This window comes from Pagrus pagrus (assembly GCF_965226575.1).
Source record: "Pagrus pagrus genome assembly, chromosome: 17".
Taxonomy (NCBI): Eukaryota; Metazoa; Chordata; class Actinopteri; order Spariformes; family Sparidae; genus Pagrus; species Pagrus pagrus.
Window position 1 is genome coordinate 10119110 of NC_140201.1, and position 19224 is coordinate 10138333.

General features: G+C 38.9%; 1 protein-coding gene across 1 annotated transcript; it reads left to right on the top strand.

Moving 5' to 3' along the window:
- Positions 1-5505: 5505 nt before the first annotated feature.
- scamp3 (secretory carrier membrane protein 3) lies at positions 5506-15364 on the top strand. Its single transcript, XM_084379527.1, has 9 exons — positions 5506-5988; positions 6277-6357; positions 8346-8453; positions 9104-9224; positions 9345-9473; positions 11667-11826; positions 11915-12016; positions 12316-12433; positions 14460-15364. The coding sequence occupies exons 1-9, from the start codon at positions 5935-5937 to the stop codon at positions 14607-14609; spliced, it is 1023 nt and encodes a 340-aa protein (XP_084235653.1). The 5' UTR covers positions 5506-5934; the 3' UTR covers positions 14610-15364.
- Positions 15365-19224: the final 3860 nt, after the last annotated feature.

The following is a 19224-nucleotide window of genomic DNA, read 5'->3' on the forward strand; positions in this document are numbered from 1 at the left end:
CCAAAGCTGTTCCCTCTCGAAACCCATTTTTCAACATAAACGATGCAGACAAAATAAACAAGAAGACTCGAAAGGCTTGAGAGGACCAGAGAGAAGTATGGCTTTTACTCAACTACACAGTTCAGTCTGAGGCGGACTTCACCTTGCTGTGAAAAATGGACCTTTGGGGTCTCTCTGGCACTTCCTGAGGAGAGCACTGCTATGGTTCACAGGCCGTGATGGTTTTTCCAGGTTTTGAAACTGTGTGCAGACAAGCACTCGTCTGAAGTGCTTCCCAGTTTATACACACTGTGCTGAGCAAGCAGACCGAGGACTGGGCCTCCTCCAATGTTCTCAATAACCTCTGTGGGTAAGTGTGTGTGTGTGTGTGTGTGTGTGTGTGTGTGTGTGAGAGAGAGAGAGAGAGAGAGTGTGTTTGCATCAGCAGGGGAGGAAGTTCTCAAGTACAAGTACCAATACCAAAATGTAAAATAACTAAATTTTTTGTAAAAGACTAAAGTCTAAAATAAAGAGCATTTGTTCTGAATATTAGTATGCGTTATATTTTAATATAAGACTGGTAAAGATACAGTATGTAAGAATTCTGCATAAAAGTGTCTTTGTTGTGGAGTTGTGTACTTACATAATCCCAAGTGTTTCCAATAATGTTCAAACCCAGAGAAATCCAAGTTTACTCAAGGTAACGGTGTGTTTCATGAGAAGGAATTCGCCAAACAAGATAAAAAGGCTGCCAAAAATAAAACATCACCTTGTCATGAACATATGTGCCTGAGTCACGCCTGATGGCTTTTCATCCGCAATGGTGGTTGTTTAATGATGTGGTCTATGTTGTTTAAATGGAGGTTGACTGCAGAATCATTTGTGTTTCTTCTCACCAAACAGCCAGATTACTGTACATTGAATTCAGGTCAACTTTCACTAAACTCAGCACTCACCAGAGACTCTGGTTCTCTTTCTTCTTTTTCCCCTCTCCTCTCCGTAACGTTATGTTCATGAAGTGAAGAACATTTCCCCTTCAGTACATAAACACCTAAAAATGGAGGTCACCTCCACGGATCGCTGCTGCAGTCAGGTTGATGAACGGGAGTGAAGATGAATCCGCTTCCTAATCCCAAAAGTTAAAATGTAATCTCTGAGCTCTCCTCCATCCTACACGGCTCAGGATTTGAGAAGAATCCGATTGTGACTCTGGTTGTTTATTCCTCCAGAAGGTCTGGTTCTGAGCAGCGACTCCCTGCTCGGTCCCTCCCGAACCAGCATCATAATTAATACACTCTTCTAATTTAAGCAAAATCTAATATGTAAATCAACTTGTAAACACAGCTGTTAGATACATGTAGTGTAGTAAGTGCAATATTTGCCTCTAAAAGAAAAAAAATAGCGTAAATAAAGTGCAAGTACCTCAAAGTTAAGTTTTTGGGCAAGCACTCTTGGTTAGAGAGAGGCTGGAGAGTGAAAACAATCCTGTGTGACCAACTATGTACTTATTACACAACTTCACTCGTTAATTTTGTGGTGTTATGTCTCACAGGCATAAAGTATGTTTTCAAGTCCTCAGTGAAACTCTTGTGTCAGAGCTCATCAAAACCACAGCAGTTTAACACTCTGGAGAGGACGGAAAGTTCCCTGCCGTTGCTCACACACACACACACACACACACACACACACACACACACACACACAGATTATCAAAATATATGAGATGCCTGATTCTGTCTACATGACCCCTTTGACTGACTGTTGTTAGCCTCATAGTCTAAACCACCCAGTCGTTCCTTGTTAGCCGGGTCACTTTCCACACACAACTGTTATGCCAGTTCATTCCTCAGGCAGTGATGTCATGGAGCATTGCATCGCTCGATTGGCTGAAGGAATGCAGCGGTTTTAGGACTGGGAAGCACCCAGTGCCAGTGTTCGAATCGGGGCCATCTGGACCAATCAAAACAGGGCAATTAGAGGATATGATGAGTCACAGGAGTCAGCTGACGAACAGTTTCTGCTAGAGGAGGGGGTAAAGACAAAGTGAAACCTGTGAGCAGGTTTAGGTAGGTACAGTTTAGTTAAAGAAGCTTTCATCACTGTTGCTTTTCCACCATAGGGTTAATAATGGCCGCTCAGTCTTTGCAAACCATGCCACATCCATTTCCACCCCAAGTTTCTCCATGTGCACTTCTTCATAGTCTCCATAACAAATTGAATTCATCTCAGACATGATCTATAACTTCCAATTTGACATCCAATTAAACCAACTGGCTTTGGCTACATGATGAAAATAATGCTCCTCATCATCAACCTGTTGATTATTTTATCAATTATCCATCGATTTCTCTCAAAAATTTCAGAAAATGTCAAAAATGCTCTTTACAGTTTCCATAAGCCAATGGGGATGTCTTTAAACTGCTGGGTTTGTCAGTCCAAATCCAAGACATTTTCAATTAATAATAATATAAAAACAGAGAAAAGCAGCAAATCCCTATTTGGAATGGCACCGAGGAATAAATCAAAGCACTAATCAATAATCAGGATACTTGCCAATAGACCATCTTCGGCCATGTTCCTCAGGAAACACTCACAATCACACTCAGGGTGGGAAGCTCAAATGTTCTGCTTTGTTCCAGGTTTCAAGTTGTCTAAATGTAGGCTGACATAGCTTTATCATTTCAAGACAATGGATAGTGAACATTTGGAGGGACATCAGGCCATATTCCAAGGTAAAACAACATATTTGATAAACCGTTAGCTAAGGGCAGTTATCACTAGCATTAAACTATTTCCTTGCTAACATTACTGTTTGATAGTGTTACATGATAAACTAAAATCTTTCTAAAATGTCAATGCACATCTTGGACACATTTATTCAAGCCTGGAAGGGAAATGCACTGAATGAAATCAAACGCTAATGTTAGCTAGTAGGTGGTTGAATGCTAACATTAGCTAATGTATTGTTTTACTCTGAAACATGGCTCAATGTACCTCCATGTTTTCACTATCCATCATCTTTTTAGTTGCTGATCGATCAGTTAGCAGTGAAATAGTAACAATTTGTCAGATTCCCTACATTAAGGCTAAATGACTTGCAACCTGTAACACAGTAGCATAACCTTGACTGTGATGTCAGAGGAAACTGGCTGTCAATTAGTTTTCTCTTAAAAACAAACATCTGTCATCTTTGAGTATTTGGCCTGAAAAAGTAAAAGGTAAGTAAAAAGTTTTCAAATTTAAAGTTAAACATATTTTTCCACTTTTCTATCCCATTAAATCACCCACAACTCCTCTGGTTTATCCTGGTCTTGCTTGTAGACAGTCATGCAATCTCATGCTGGGCAGTCAAACATTGTTCAAACCCACAAACATTCGAACATTGCTCTATTTCAAATTGTAGATGTGAACCAAAACCTTTCCATAGCTACTGAATATGTCAGGATGAATGATGCAGAACATTTCCTCTCAATGAAATGATGCAGCCATAAAACCCAGGGTTTGAACATTAAAGTCAACATAAACTGCTTTTAAAGAATAATGTGATGTTGAAAGCTACTTAAAGGTGAAACTAAAGAGTACAGGATGCTAAACCAGTTCAGTTACTATCAGTGTGAAGATAGTAAGGGAGTCCAGCAACAGGTAATGTACAGTAGCCTATGTATGAACAGGACCGTGTGTACTGTACGTGCGCCTGACAGATCGTGCGACCTATGTATTCATAATGAAATCATATGACTGCCTTCACCCATGTGACCCCATGTGACTTGTAGGATAATGAATGAAAAGGGATCTGGATGGATTGTACCAGGGCATTAAGCCATGAAGTGCGTATGTACTTGAATGAAGAGGCCCTTCATCCAAGCTTGGACCTCGTCACTGTGCCACAATATTAACTCTGAAAGACTCACATCTGATAACTCTTGTGGGCAAAGCAAACACAATCTGTGGAGATAACATGTATGGAACAACAGTGATTCACTTTTAGGATTCATTTCGAAGGCATGATGAAACATGCGTATCAAATCAAATTCAAACATGATAAGAAAAAAGGACAAGGCTTACACCTTAACCATTACCTGATGTTAAAATCTCACTCTAGTCCTGAGAATCACAGTCAGCTGAGACCAGAGAAGTGGTGTGAATTTGTTCCTTCAAGGCACAAGACTGACATCTACTGGAAGAGAAGGAGGGTGTCATTCAGAACATGAAAATCCACAGTTTCAGTTTCATAAACAGCAGGAAAAGACTGAGATCAAAAAAAAAAAAAAAAGTCATTTCTATAATCAGGGACAGCTATAATAATTAACACAAACTTTCTGGACATAACACATCTCATATCCTGTCTAAAATAAACTAATTTCCCTGTTTTTCATCTCATTTGAAACTGTGGAAGGTTTCAAATTGGATAAAAAGAAGAAATAATGATTTTGAACAATATGATAATGATACTAATGTCAATGGTGGTAGCCTACTTGAAACCTGAAAAAACTTCTGGGTATATTCTTTTCCCTTTCTTCTTTTTTCCTTTCCTTTCCTTTCCTTTCCTTTCCTATCTTTTCTTTCTTTCTTTCTTTCTTTCTTTGTCTTTTCTTTTTGTCTCTTCTTTGCATTCTGTTGCATTCTGTTTCTTTCCTTTCCTTTTCCTTTCCTTTCCTTTCCTTTCCGTTCCTTTCATTTCCTTTTCCTTTCCTGTCTTTTTTCCTTTCCTTTTTCCTTTTCTTCCCTTTTTTTCTTTCCTTTCCTTCCTTATCTTTCCTTTCCTTTCCTTTCCTGTCTTTTTTCCTTTCCTTTCCTTTCCTATCCTTCCTTTCCTTAAATTTCCTTCCCTTCCCTTTCCTTTCCTTTCCTTTCCTTCCTTTCCTTTCCTTTCCTATCTTTTCTTTCTTTCTTTCTTTCTTTCGTTCTTTCTTTCTTTTCTTTCTTTGTCTTTTCTTTTTGTCTCTTCTTTGCATTCTGTTTTTTTCCTTTCCCTTTCTTTCCTTTCCTTTTCCTTTCCTATCTTTTTTCCTTTCCTTTCCTTTCCTTTCCTTTCCTTTCCGTTCCTTTCATTTCCTTTTCCTTTCCTGTCTTTTTTCCTTTCCTTTCGTTTCGTTTTGTTTCCTTTCCTTTCGTTTCCTTTCCTTTTCCTTTCCTGTCTTTTTTCCTTTCCTTTCCTTTTTCCTTTTCTTCCCTTTTTTTCTTTCCTTTCCTTCCTTTCCTTTCCTTTCCTTTCCTTTCCTGTCTTTTTTCCTTTCCTTTCCTTTCCTTTCCTTTCCTTTTTTCCTTTCCTTTCCTTTCCTGTCTTTTTTCCTTTCCTTTCCTTTCCTTTCCTTTCCTGTCTTTTTTCCTTTCCTTTCCTTCCTTTCCTTTCCTTCTCTTTTTTCCTTTCCTTTCCTTTTCCTTTTCCTTTCCTTCCTTCCTTTCCTTTCCTTTCCTTTCCTTTCCTTTCCTTTCCTGTCTTTTTTCCTTTCCTTTCCTTTCCTTTCCTTTCCTCACACTCGCTCGGCCCCGCCCCCTGGTGTTCCCACGTGCCGCTCTGCCGCAGCAGCAGTCACATGACCGGGCCCTCGGCTGCTTACTTCCTGTACAGCGGTTGTTTTTCCTGCGGGACAAAATAACGGACCACTTTCGCTCTCCGGCGACACCACGTAGCTGCAGTCCAGACGCTGACAGTCAGGACTGGAGGAGAAAAGCACCGGGGAGCACAACCACCGACCTGTCCGTTAACGTTAAACCGTGTTCTGTTATCTTACCTGCGGAGAGATGATCATCGGCGGGGCGGGTAGCTAGTTGACTGGATAAACCGACTACACCGCCCTCAGTGCCGAGGTAGAAAATAAAACAAACGCAGCATTTTATGTGCAAGAAGAGGGACAGCTTGTGCTTTTAACTCTCCGTGACTAACGATAACATTAGCAGCAAGTGGTGGCTACTTGACGTTAGCTCTCGCTTCCCCATCAAGCAACCACTGATATGTCAAAATACACCAGCTTTCCAGAGCCGATGGAGGACCAGAACCCTTTCCAGGTGAGTGAAATGACACATTCAGCTGATGTTAGCCGGTACCAGGGTGTCGGGGTGTGTTTGATGTATGGCAGTCATTGATCTTGGCTCCGTGTAATAGCAGGCGTGTTGTTGCTCATGTGACGTGTGTGGCTTTTTCAGGGCCTCCCTAGTCTTTACCCACTTGTAGCTCTTATTAACAAAGGAAACATCAATAAAAGCCAGACCAGTTTTGTTAAATGAGGATTAATGTTACTGCAAGTCAGAATTATTACTGAGCTAATTAAATTAACCCCTTGTTTTGTCTGCTAGGATCCTGCAGTGACTCAACACAGCAGCAACACAGGATATGCCACCCTGGACCTGTACAATCCATTTGATAACACGACTGGGGTGAGCAGTATTTCCATCTTGCCTGTCAGATAATAGAAGATTGATTGTTGATAATGTACTGTACAGATAATGTCAAACACAACAGTTTCCTTAAGGGCATATTTTCTTCTGCAAAGGACCAAATAGGGGGTCCTGGAGCAAAAATATGCTTCCTTAACCCTATTATACGTCAATTCTCACTTCTGTCTGTGTATTTTTGTGCAGTTTTTCGGATGAAAAATGTGTAATAATTTGACTTAGTTGAAGTTAATACATGATTATGCAGCATGCAAGCACCAGGCTTCAGAGATTAAATGTTCAATCCAACAGTTTCTATTCTGTTCAGTTCTATATTCTGTTTACAGCATCAATTAGCCTGCTTCCAGTGACAGCTGCAAGCTAAGGGAGATTATCTGCTGCGAAAAACAAATACATAGACCGGCGCTCTAGGCAGCGACTATTACGGTTGCAATCTGTCGAGTGCAACTAAATTGATTTTCATTAGTATCACCTAAATGAAAACGTTAGGCGCACCAGTGCAACCAGTTTAAAAGGTTAGTCTGGAGCCCTGTAAACTAATAACAGCAGACTTATAAAAACAAACAGAGCAAATGATTTTATAAAAAGTCATTCAATCAAATGTCAAGTGTGATTTTATTTATGAGTGTCTCTCAAGGACCTTAAACATCAGCACTTGCTCCTGGAGTTGGCTCACCAGCCTTGAGTATGAGAACTGTGCAGAGGTTAGAGTGCAAAACAAAGACTTGTTGCAGTGAAAGCACACACAAAAGAGCTGAGACACACACTTCATGTTATAGAGTTTTTATTTTTTTTGCTGTTGCTAGGAAACAGCTCGGGTTCACATGTACTTCCTTTCAGCGGTTGATATTAGCACATACTGCAGCACCAGGAACTAAACTTAGACACATGAAACTGAGCTAGTCTTTGAAGATTCATCAAGCCTCATGTCCATTACAACAATTATTCACAGTTAATGGTGGGACACACCCTGGTTTGACATAATGCAGACTCACTCTGGTCTGGGTCTGGTGCTGGCGCTGTTCTTTAATGAACCATTATGTTGTGGACCATAACAGCCAAATGACTGATGACGTATGAATTGGGAAAAGTTATAATCTAATGTGATATGATATAGGATAAAATGCAAAGGCTATTTACTCATGTTAGAATATTTTCTTTCATCTAGAATGAAGGAAGTAAGCTCACTCATCTATAAATGTTGAAAGAGCTGTAACTAATGATTAGTTGCACTGTCGATTCATCTGTTGATTAATCAATTAGTAGTTATAAAGTATATAGTAAAATGGTAAGCAAAAAAAATGTTTTATCAGTATCCCAAACCCCAAGATGACATCCTGAAAAGTCGTAATTTCTCCAAACCCAAAGTATTTCTGTTTACTGTCAGAGCAGTAAAGAAATCAGAAGAAAAAAAATCACATTTAGGAAGCTGGAATCAGAAAAGTGTGACCTTTTTAGTCTTAATTACTCAAACAGATCAATGATTATCAAAGTAAGTGGCGATTAATTTAATAGTTGACAACTAATCAATTAATTGTTGCAGCTCTAATGTAGACTTTTCCCACTGCTTTTCCCGATGCAGTGGTACGCCTAACTTTTTAATTAAGGTGCACCCAATAATGCATTTAAGTTTAACTTCCAAACACATTATGTAAGTGACTGTAAACTGGAATAGAGTTGCAAACACGTTTTTCTTCATTGAAATCACATGCAACAAGAAATTGCGATAAACTCAATTGTATAAAAAATAAACTGGTATGTTGTATTGTTGTATTGAGATGTGTCTCAGTTAGCTATCTTTGTCTCAAAAGCTGAAAAAAGCAAGATGGATTATTTAATTTTGAAATGTTTGATCTCTACTTTTTTACAGTACATGTTTTGCATGTGATTCATACATGTTGTTGTAGCCTTAACGGTCTAAAAACCTGAATATAAAATGTATTTAAGTTGTTCTTACTAATATGTTTCAGCCTCCGCATGAAGCCACCTCTCCCTCTGCTCCATCTGTGCCTGCACAGACTCCACCCAGCAGGACAACACCCACTGAGCCTCGCAACTATGGCTCCTATAACTCCCAGGTATACATGATGTAACGTGAAGACACTTGTTGATCACTTGTTGATCTGAATATCAGCATATTCGGATGCACAGAAATGGGATTGTGCCCACGCTGTTTTTGGATCTTGAAAATTAGAAATTTGCTCTGAGGACAAAGTCCGTCCTTCATGGTCATGGTAGCTGTTTTTTATGGTTCAACCAACACAAGTGTTACTTGTAAATAATGGTAATTGTAAAATCAAAGTTAGTATGAATGGCTGGTAGAATACACAAGTGGATGATATATATTGATTGCTGTGGGAATACAGGACATTACATTTATAGTAACAGTTTCAATAATGATAAAGCTTTTGAGAGTCTGGAAGTTTGCGGTTAAGGTACCTGGAAAGTGCTTAAATCTTACAACTTACTCACTTAAACCACTCCCATGTTTCCTGTATTCTGATAGCTCTCCTTCATAGAAAATGGCTGACATTCAAACACTTAAAGCATGACCTAAATGTCACAAATTATACATACGTGCCTTGAAAGCATCTCCCCTGCTTCTCTCTTATGATACCAGTTCTTTTCCACAATCCTTTCTATTATTTAAGACACTAACACAGCCTATCTCTTTGAAACTTGGCATGCAGCTCTGATGCATCATTTACCCTGTGTCTTCCTGAATTAGACTGCAGTGAATGCCACCACAGCGGAGCTCCTGAGGAAGCAGGAGGAGCTGGAGAAGAAGGCCCGGGAGCTGGAGAGGAGAGAGCGGGAACTGGAGTCACACAGCCTGGGACCTGGAGCCGGTAAGAGAGGGAGGAAGAAAATAAATAGGCCATGAGCTTAAACATGACAAAAAAGAAGTGAATAATGAATGAATACCTAAATGTATTATTGATTTAAGGACATTTTGTTGTCTTCATCAGCCCGTCAGAATAATTGGCCCCCGCTGCCTTCGTTCTGCCCCGTGGGCCCCTGCTTCTACCAGGACATCAATGTGGAGATCACTCAGCGCTTCCAGCGCACTGTCACCATCATGTACTACTTCTGGATGTGTGAGTTCCTGTAACTCTTACTATGTGCTGTTGTGTGAATTCCCAGCAACATTCAGGGTCAGGGCAGATTACTTTGAAATGTAGTCAGTTACCTAATACAAATTGCATGGCTTTAATAATAAATTTGCAGTGTTCTGCGTTGGATTATAACAAAAATGTCATCTAAAATGAATGCTTTTGGATTACTTTTGATAACTTAGGTTAATGTGATATGTGAAAGAAATAGTATAAAGCCTTTTGTGGCTCCAGAGGAAGCTGCATGTAAATTGATAGATTACCTCCAGTGATGTCACTCAGTGGCTGAATTGCATTGTGGGCGATGTAGGCATCAGGTTTTATAAAGTAAGAAGAATGTGTGGAATAAAAAAGGCGATTTGTTTACAAATTGTCCAACATTGTTTTGGGAATGCAATGCTAGACCAGTGGACTGCTTTTCAAAACATGGTGCCTACATTACCCACAATGCAATTTAGTCACTAAGTGACACCACTGGAGGCACTTTATCAGATTACATGCTGACTCCTCTGGAGCCACAAAAGGTGTTATAATAGTTTTATCACATATGCAATTGTACTCCCCAAGTATAAAATTGGTGGAGTTGCCCTTTAAGTCGCTATTAAATTACTTTACAGTAGAACATGTTCTGCATATTCATATTTATGATGATTCCTAATTTTAAAATTGCCCTATTTTAAAGACTTGATCAAAAACAGAATCAAATGTAATGTAGTCTGATTACAGTTACTTATTTTCTGTAATCTGATAACATGGGTTTGGGTGGTGTTGTGGCAGGAGACAGTGGGAGTGTACCTATTTTGATTGGAGTGAAACTACATAAACACAAAAGTCTCCACTTGTAAACACATGAGATTAGAAGGACTTGAAGGCTGTGATGTTGTAAATGAAAGGATCACTTAAGGAATTGAACGTAGAGCTGACTCTACACCTCTACTCTATGTCTGTGTGACTTCTGCTTTACTGTCTGGAGGCCGAGCTGGAATGTTTGTGCAAAGACTTGACACTTGACTGCCAGATCGAGGACTTACAACTAAAAGACCAGAGACAATTTTCCTTCTCCAGCTGGATTATAAAATAATTCTATTCTATTCTGCTCTAAAATCAGTTGAAGGTTCAGTTCAGTTGTCTTCATCTATGTAAGAAGTTGTTCTTATTAACCAACAGCACACACAAAAAAGGAACCTACATACTGATTTTTAAAATGACCACAATAGAAAGAGGAAGAGAAAGCGGAGGTGCACTTACATTGCTTTAGATTTTTTTCACTTTATAGTTTAGTTTTTATGCTGAATGCTGAAAAATGCAGTGATGATGGACTGGTGACCTTTAATACTTAGGACCCACTTTCATACTTATGACCTACTTATATATAATTACAAGCCTATAGAGTAATAACCTACAAAGTTATATAAATCTGCTTTTACTGCTTTTTTGTCGAATCATAGCAAGTGTTCTGAGGACAGCCACGAGTCCTGGACCCTCTGGCCTGTAAAACTGTGGAATGAAAACATTAAATTGACATTTATCGTCATGGTTCCTGTCAACATTGTGAGCTCTGCTTTATGTTTTAGTTTCTTATTACTTTTTTGGATAACCCAGTTGTTTTTCTTTTACTTCTGTCTTCACGTCTAATATACTTTTCATTTATTGTAATGTATCGGCTACACATAATGCTCGACCATTTAGAGGCTGTAAAAGATGGGTTATTACAAGTGTTTGAAACAGTGATCATGATTCTTGTAGCTTAAGTTCAGACTTAAGTTAGGATAGGATATGATACAATATGATAAACCTTTATTAAACCTGCACTGTGGAAATTCACTTGTTAAAAACAAAACCAAAAAAAATTAATGAAATGCAGAAGCTATGAAGCTATAAATACGTTCCACTTCCACTTTCACTTCCACCCTAACCCTAAAATATGACCATGATGGACATGTCCTCAAACAAAACACGAGCGCCTTGAGTCCTGACCTCAGAATAATGAAGAAAACCAACTCTAAATCTAGCAGCAGGCAAAGGAACGTAATACATTGCGTAATATTGCATCAGCTTAATCTTTACAAGTTGTCTTTTTCTTCAGTCTGGGAAGGAAGGGTTGGATTTGTGCTGCACCACTCCCATTCATCCTACTGCATTACTCAACCTGGCTCCTTTTTATCTTATTTTGTCCAGTCGGCACTTGCACGCTGCTCTTCAACCTGATCTCCTCCCTGGCCATGTTCTGCGTGGACTCCACAGGCGGTGTCGGCCTGGGCCTCGCCATCCTCTGGGCCCTGCTCTTCGCCCCCTGCTCCTTTGTCTGTTGGTACCGACCTGTGTACAAAGCCTTCAGGTGTGTACCACCAAAATAAGTCCAATGACCAAAAATGTATTAGCTGAAATGTTTATCCTTCACTTGCTTGTTTTTCTCTCCTCTCTAGGAGTGACAGCTCCTTCAACTTCTTTGTCTTCTTCTTCATTTTCTTTGCCCAAGTCGTCGTCTACGTCATCATGACTATTGGTATCCCTGGATGGGGTTTCAGGTACGACTAATTAACAAGTAATCTCTGTGAAGGATGGATAACTCTTTACAGGCCATGTTTTTCATGTTAAAGGATGAGTTCACAGCTAATGTTGTTATCTATGCTTAACCAAGTATGCAGTGTCTCTGTTTGATGGAACAAAGCTAACAAGTACATAATTAAAACAAGGTGCAAAGTCATTGTCTGGATAACATATTCAAAAACACATTGCTTTTTAAGTCCAGGCACAAATAAGGATATTAATTGACTTTATTCCCCTCATGTTTTCAATCTGTTTATGTTCTGTATCTTTCCCTCAGTGGGTGGATCGTGAGCCTGGCTGCTCTGAAGACCAGTGTCCCCGTCGGTACGATCATGATGATGAACGCCATCCTCTTTACTGCCCAGAGCGCCATGGGGGTCGTCATGCTGAAGAAGGTGAAAACTGAATAAATTTGATTACTTGCAGGGAAAATTCACAGGTAGTGACTCAAATTAAGGTTGGGTTTTTGACGAGGTGTCAGTCTCATGAGCTCTGTTGGACTGATTAACAGGATATTCTTTAGTAAATTGGACAAAGTGCGACCCTTGTATAGTGTTGTTGAGTGTGTTCACATGCTCATTTGTATCGCATTTTGGACCTAATTCAGGTTGTGGCATTTTTAAGGGAACCTTAGAAACCTGATCATAACAGTAGTCAGGTGCTCATTTCTGAGGATAAAGTTTGGTTTCGGTCTGCGCTCAGGACCAACTTCTTAATCTGATCCAAGTCAGTCTTTATTTTAGCATGTTTATCATCATCATTTAACATCATATTTATTATTTTATCAGCTTACTACTGTGTAACTTGAATATCAAAGTACTCCAGCTAGCATCTGAACCGGCATTAATCACCAATTTAAGTGTGTCCCATGTCAATTTTGACATAGATTTTACAAGTTCAGGGTAGGCCTGTCATGATAACTACTTTTTGTTGGATGATATATTTTTCCCAGATGTAACTGCGATAAATGGTGAAAAGACCATTTTATGCCTTTTGATATAACAATATAATGAAAGATATGATGGCATATTAATGCAAGTACACCCTTTCAAAGAGCAATACACTTTTAATTCTTATCACTCAGACATTGGAATGTGAAAAAAATATAAAAACATCCTAAATAAATAAGTTTTGTTCTTCCTCTGATCCGCCAGCAGAGGTAGTAACAGAGCCGTAACAGGCAAATAGACAGCCCCTTGAAATGACACACTAAGGCGGCATTATGCCGGCGCTGCTTGGTTCAGTGTAAAAAAAACCAAAACGATGTAGAGGTGAGCCTTCGTTGCAGCGTTATTGCGAAATCTCTGTGTTAAAGGGGGCCACTATAAAGGTGTCGCCACCAAACGTTTTCCTAAGGTATGACGCACCTGGTGTGCGCTCCTCTCTTGCACCGTATGTTGTGTATTTCTAGCAATTTTTAGATGCACATAAAAGTTATGATATTTTCAACTTTCAGTGCAGAAATGTACCATTAATAACATTTGATCACCCGGTTGTGTATGCAGCACCACTCCACAGGTGCACTACACTGTTATGCTGCCGTGCTTTTACAAGTTGCTTTTGAAGCTGCAGTGCCTGCACAGATAAGTTTAGCGCCATCAGAGCCCTATGCATACGAACATGCATGTAAACACAACGGTCAGTATCCAGTTCATATATGAAATCGATAAGTCATTAAGATATGTATGATAAGTCAATAATGTAATTCTCATGACAGGTGTAGTAAAGAGGAACTGAAGGGATTTATGTAATACTGTGTAATAGCCCAAGCCTAAAAGTTAACCTGACATGGACTGGGGTAGTCTGGATGGATAACTTCCTTTTTGAAACACAATATCCTTTACATAAGCCTGATTTAACTGTTATTATTGCTTTATAAAACAACCGTTATGATGGTTACATGATAAACTGTTTAGCGGGATACTAGTGAGCATGTTAACACAAACGAATAGTTCAAAAGGTTGAGGAAAAAATGGAAATGTTATATTTTAAATGCAGGAAATCACACGAAAAGGCAGAAAAATGATCCCAATTGTTTGTTCATGTACGTACTCATTTAATGAAGGACTGGTCGGTCTAAGTCAAATAATGCTTGAATAATTAATACTTATTGTGCGCTGTGCTTGTAAATGCTTTTGATAAGGCGAAGAATGAATTAGGAGATACTGTGACATGATCGACGCGATCACATCTCCTGAAGACAGCAGAATCTAAATTGTTAAGCTGTATCTGCACATGCTGACAATCAACTGCGCCCAGGTGGTGCACCTGCCATGAAGCAGTCCGAAGATAACAAACAGTCTGAATAATAGCCAGATATCAGGTTCTGCGTATCATTTTCACCCTCACAATGTGCATGATATGATGATGAACTGCTGCATGTATCAGGTGTCAGCATACTCTGCTCTTCCCCTTCTTCAGATACACAGTCTGTACAGGCAAACCGACGCCAGCTTTCAGAAGGCCCAGGCCGAGTTTGCCACCGGAGTCATGGCCAATCAGGCCGTACGCCAGGCGGCTACCAGTGCTGCCGCCGGCGCTGCCCAGGGGGCCTTCAGTGCTCCTCGATAGAGAGGGACGAGAGGGGTCAGGAGGGTGAGATGCATGGAGGAAGAGGAGGAGGAGGCCCTTTCAGCTGATAGGGGATCAGTTTGGTATTTATTTCCCCACAGGTGATTAGAATTTGATGGCAGGTGAGGGGGGAGTGAGTCTGTATAATTACCCCTGGGTAACTGAACTTCAGGGCACGTGCATGAGACAGAGGTAGGGTTGTCCAATTTCAAAAGGTGTACAGGACAAGTTAGCTACACGGCCAAACCAGGAGTCAGCAAATCATGTGTTGATTCAAGAAAAGATGTGAAGCTGTATGAAATGTATCGCAGTTGTACCAAGTGTCAGTAAACGCAGGGAAAATAATTTCTTGTATGAAAAAACAAGCTGTGTGCCAAGTGGGACAGTTGTAGCCTGGATTTTCTGCAATTAGAAATGACTTTGATATATGTTGTGTTAAAGAGGAGATATGTTTGAGACAAGAGTTGAACACTGAAATGCTGCCATTCTAACATTTGATCCATAACTGAGTGGCTCAACTTTGGCCAACACTATTTCTTTCATTGCTTAGGTGTAAACTAACAAGTCGTTTTGTTATTATTTCAAATGAGAATGCCTATTTACCTTATTGCCAAACGCTCTCATACTGTAAAGATTATGAACATGTGTTGTTTCGGTTTCAAATATATCTGTCACTGTTCTGTTGGTGTTTGCTTGTGGTTCTTATTATTACAAGTCATGTCTTTGTTTTAATAAAAAATATATTGTCATGCTTACACAGTCTGCTCCAGTTATTGCCTTAAATGTATTTTCGTCCAAGTTCAGTGTCTTACATACCTTTAAGGATTGTTAACTAATTCACAGATGTGAATTTGAGTCACTGCGACAACTTGACTTAACAGAAAATAAATGACTTGAGACTGGACTGAGGATAAGTTCACCTAAAAATGGAAATTCAATCGTTATCTACCCGTCCTCATGTCGATTGAAAGTCAGGTGAAGTTTCGTTGTCCACAAAACTTTCTGGAGCTTCACAGCAAAACAACAACATAACCCTCCAACCCTGACAAAACTTCACCTGATTTTCCATTGGCATGAGGGTTAGTAGATACTGACTGAATTTTCCCTTTAGGGTGAACTTTTCCTTTAAGGATGACTTGAGACATGATGACTTGAATTACTTGTAATGTCAAGTTTTTTTATTTTTTTATTCAAACACAAGTTTATGATGCATACACGTTTTGTACAGCAAGATAATCTTCACAGATGAACACCAATTTTTGATTTTCAAAGCATAAATTAAATCACTAGCCTAGACGTAAAAAGCTAACATTAGGCTATAAACGGACAACATTGCAGTTGCATGACTTACGCGTCACCACCGCTAAGCGTCTTGCTACACAATTACTATACACATTTTCTATAAATTGATAAGCTTACAAGTTGTAAAGTTAGTTATAAGTTTGTACCTTGGCCTGTAAAGACGGATTAGTGAGTAGATGAGTCTGACAACTTATGTAGTCTCATTTAGCCACTTGTTAGCAACGGCCGTTTAAGACACATAAGCGCTTTATGATTAAATTGTGGGACGTTTAATGATGTATTTTATATTGTAGAACAAAACGTGTTATTATCTTCAGGCATTTAATTGAAAACCCATTCAAAAAACCAATTGACTATGAGACGAACCGGATGTGCAAAAATGCTAACCCATGACAGGTGTCGTGCCAAAAAGTGATCGTCTGCCAGAATCTGATTTCCGGCCGCGGGAGCGCGCACAGCAGCCCGTTGAGCGGTAGCGTTTAAACGTCTGGTTTTCTCTGGATGAAACGGTCATGATATGCAGATACACACAACTGTACGTCCGCAATTATAGCAAAGGTATGTGTCTTAGAAAGTTTAACGTTTGTTGTTGCGTAATTATCACAACTGTGGCCAAAAGAAGTGGAGTTTGTAGCGAAATCAGGCCTGACAATTACGTGATAGACATGTCCCTATGTGCTTGGTATGTCTGATGCCTTTGTTTAGCCCTGTCTTATGAATTAGATTGTAATGAATGTGATTTATAGGTGTGGATTTTCAATAAAGAAATGATCACTTTTGCAATTATCCTCGTGACTCTGCATTATCTTTTATCTGATCTGGGCTCTACATTTGCTTCCCATGTTTGGATGTGTCTTGTACATCTAATATTCTTGTTTATGCCTACTATTTGGAGACAATACTATGAAAGACATGATTCGGGAGGGTTACATAAGCCTATAAAATAACAGTTTTCACCTGCCAAAAACTGATTGAAGGCATAGTACAGCTACTGAGAGGTTATTTCTGCCTAAATATGACTTGATCTCATTCTTAAGCTTCATAATATAAAGATCTGAGCTCACAGGACAGCTTGAAAATCTTTTAAAGGACCATTACAACAGAAAATGGGCCTTTTCAGCTGCCAAAAAGTGATTGAAGGACATATACAGTTACTGAGAGGTTATTTCTGCCTAAATATGACTTGATCTCATTCTTGAGCTTCATAATATAAAGATCTGAGCTCACAGGACAGCTTGAAAATCTTTTAAAGGACCATTACAACAGAAAATGTGCCTTTTCACCTGCCAAAAAGTGATTGAAGGACATATACAGTTATTGAAAAGTTATTTCTGCCTAAATATGACTTGATCTCATTCTTGAGCTTCATAATATAAAGATCTGAGCTCACAGGACAGCTTGAAAATCTTTTAAAGGACCATTACAACAGAAAATGTGCCTTTTCACCTGCCAAAAAGTGATTGAAGGACATATACAGTTATTGAAAAGTTATTTCTGCCTAAATATGACTTGATCTCATTCTTGAGCTTCATAATATGAAGATCTGAGCTCAAGAGACAGCTTGAAAATCTTTTAAAGGACCATTACAACAGAAAATGGGCCTTTTCAGCTGCCAAAAAGTGATTGAAGGCCAAATACAGTTACTCAAATGTTATTTCTGCCTAAATATGACTTGATCTCATTCTTGAGCTTCATAATATGAAGATCTGAGCTCACAGGACAGCTTGAAAATCTTTTAAAGGACCATTACAACAGAAAATGGGCCTTTTCAGCTGCCAAAAAGTGATTGAAGGACATATACATCTTTATAGATCTTTATATTATGAAGCTCAAGAATGAGATCAAGTCATATTTAGGTACTGTAGAAATAACATTTGAGTAACTGTATTTGGCCTTCAATCACTTTTTGGCAGGTGAAAAGGCACACTTTCTGTTGTAATGGTCCTTTAAAAGAAATTCAAGCTGTCCTGTGAGCTCAGATATTCACATTATGAAGCTCAAGAATGAGATCAAGTCATATTTAGGCAGAAATAACATTTGAGTAACTGTATTTGGCCTTCAATCACTTTTTGGCAGCTGAAAAGGCCCATTTTCTGTTGTAATGGTCCTTTCAAAGATTTTCAAGCTGTCCTGTGAGCTCAGATCTTCATATTATGAAGCTTAAGAATGAGATCAAGTCATATTTAGGCAGAAATAACTTTTCAATAACTGTATATGTCCTTCAATCACTTTTTGGCAGGTGAAAAGGCACATTTTCTGTTGTAATGGTCCTTTAAAAGATTTTCAAGCTGTCTCTTGAGCTCAGATCTTCATATTATGAAGCTCAAGAATGAGATCAAGTCATATTTAGGCAGAAATAACTTTTCAATAACTGTATATGTCCTTCAATCACTTTTTGGCAGGTGAAAAGGCACATTTTCTGTTGTAATGGTCCTTTAAAAGATTTTCAAGCTGTCCTGTGAGCTCAGATCTTTATATTATGAAGCTCAAGAATGAGATCAAGTCATATTTAGGCAGAAATAACTTTTCAATAACTGTATATGTCCTTCAATCACTTTTTGGCAGGTGAAAAGGCACATTTTCTGTTGTAATGGTCCTTTAAAAGATTTTCAAGCTGTCCTGTGAGCTCAGATCTTTATATTATGAAGCTCAAGAATGAGATCAAGTCATATTTAGGCAGAAATAACCTCTCAGTAACTGTATATGTCCTTCAATCACTTTTTGGCAGCTGAAAAGGCCCATTTTCTGTTGTAATGGTCCTTTAAAAGATTTTCAAGCTGTCCTGTGAGCTCAGATCTTCATATTATGAAGCTCAAGAATGAGATCAAGTCATATTTAGGCAGAAATAACATTTGAGTAACTGTATTTGGCCTTCAATCACTTTTTGGCAGCTGAAAAGGCCCATTTTGTGTTGTAATGGTCCTTTAAAAGATTTTCAAGCTGTCTCTTGAGCTCAGATCTTCATATTATGAAGCTCAAGAATGAGATCAAGTCATATTTAGGCAGAAATAACTTTTCAATAACTGTATATGTCCTTCAATCACTTTTTGGCAGGTGAAAAGGCACATTTTCTGTTGTAATGGTCCTTTAAAAGATTTTCAAGCTGTCCTGTGAGCTCAGATCTTCATATTATGAAGCTCAAGAATGAGATCAAGTCATATTTAGGCAGAAATAACATTTGAGTAACTGTATTTGGCCTTCAATCACTTTTTGGCAGCTGAAAAGGCCCATTTTGTGTTGCAATGGTCCTTTAAAAGAATTTCAAGCTGTCCTGTGAGCTCAGATCTTTATATTACGAAGCTCAAGAATGAGA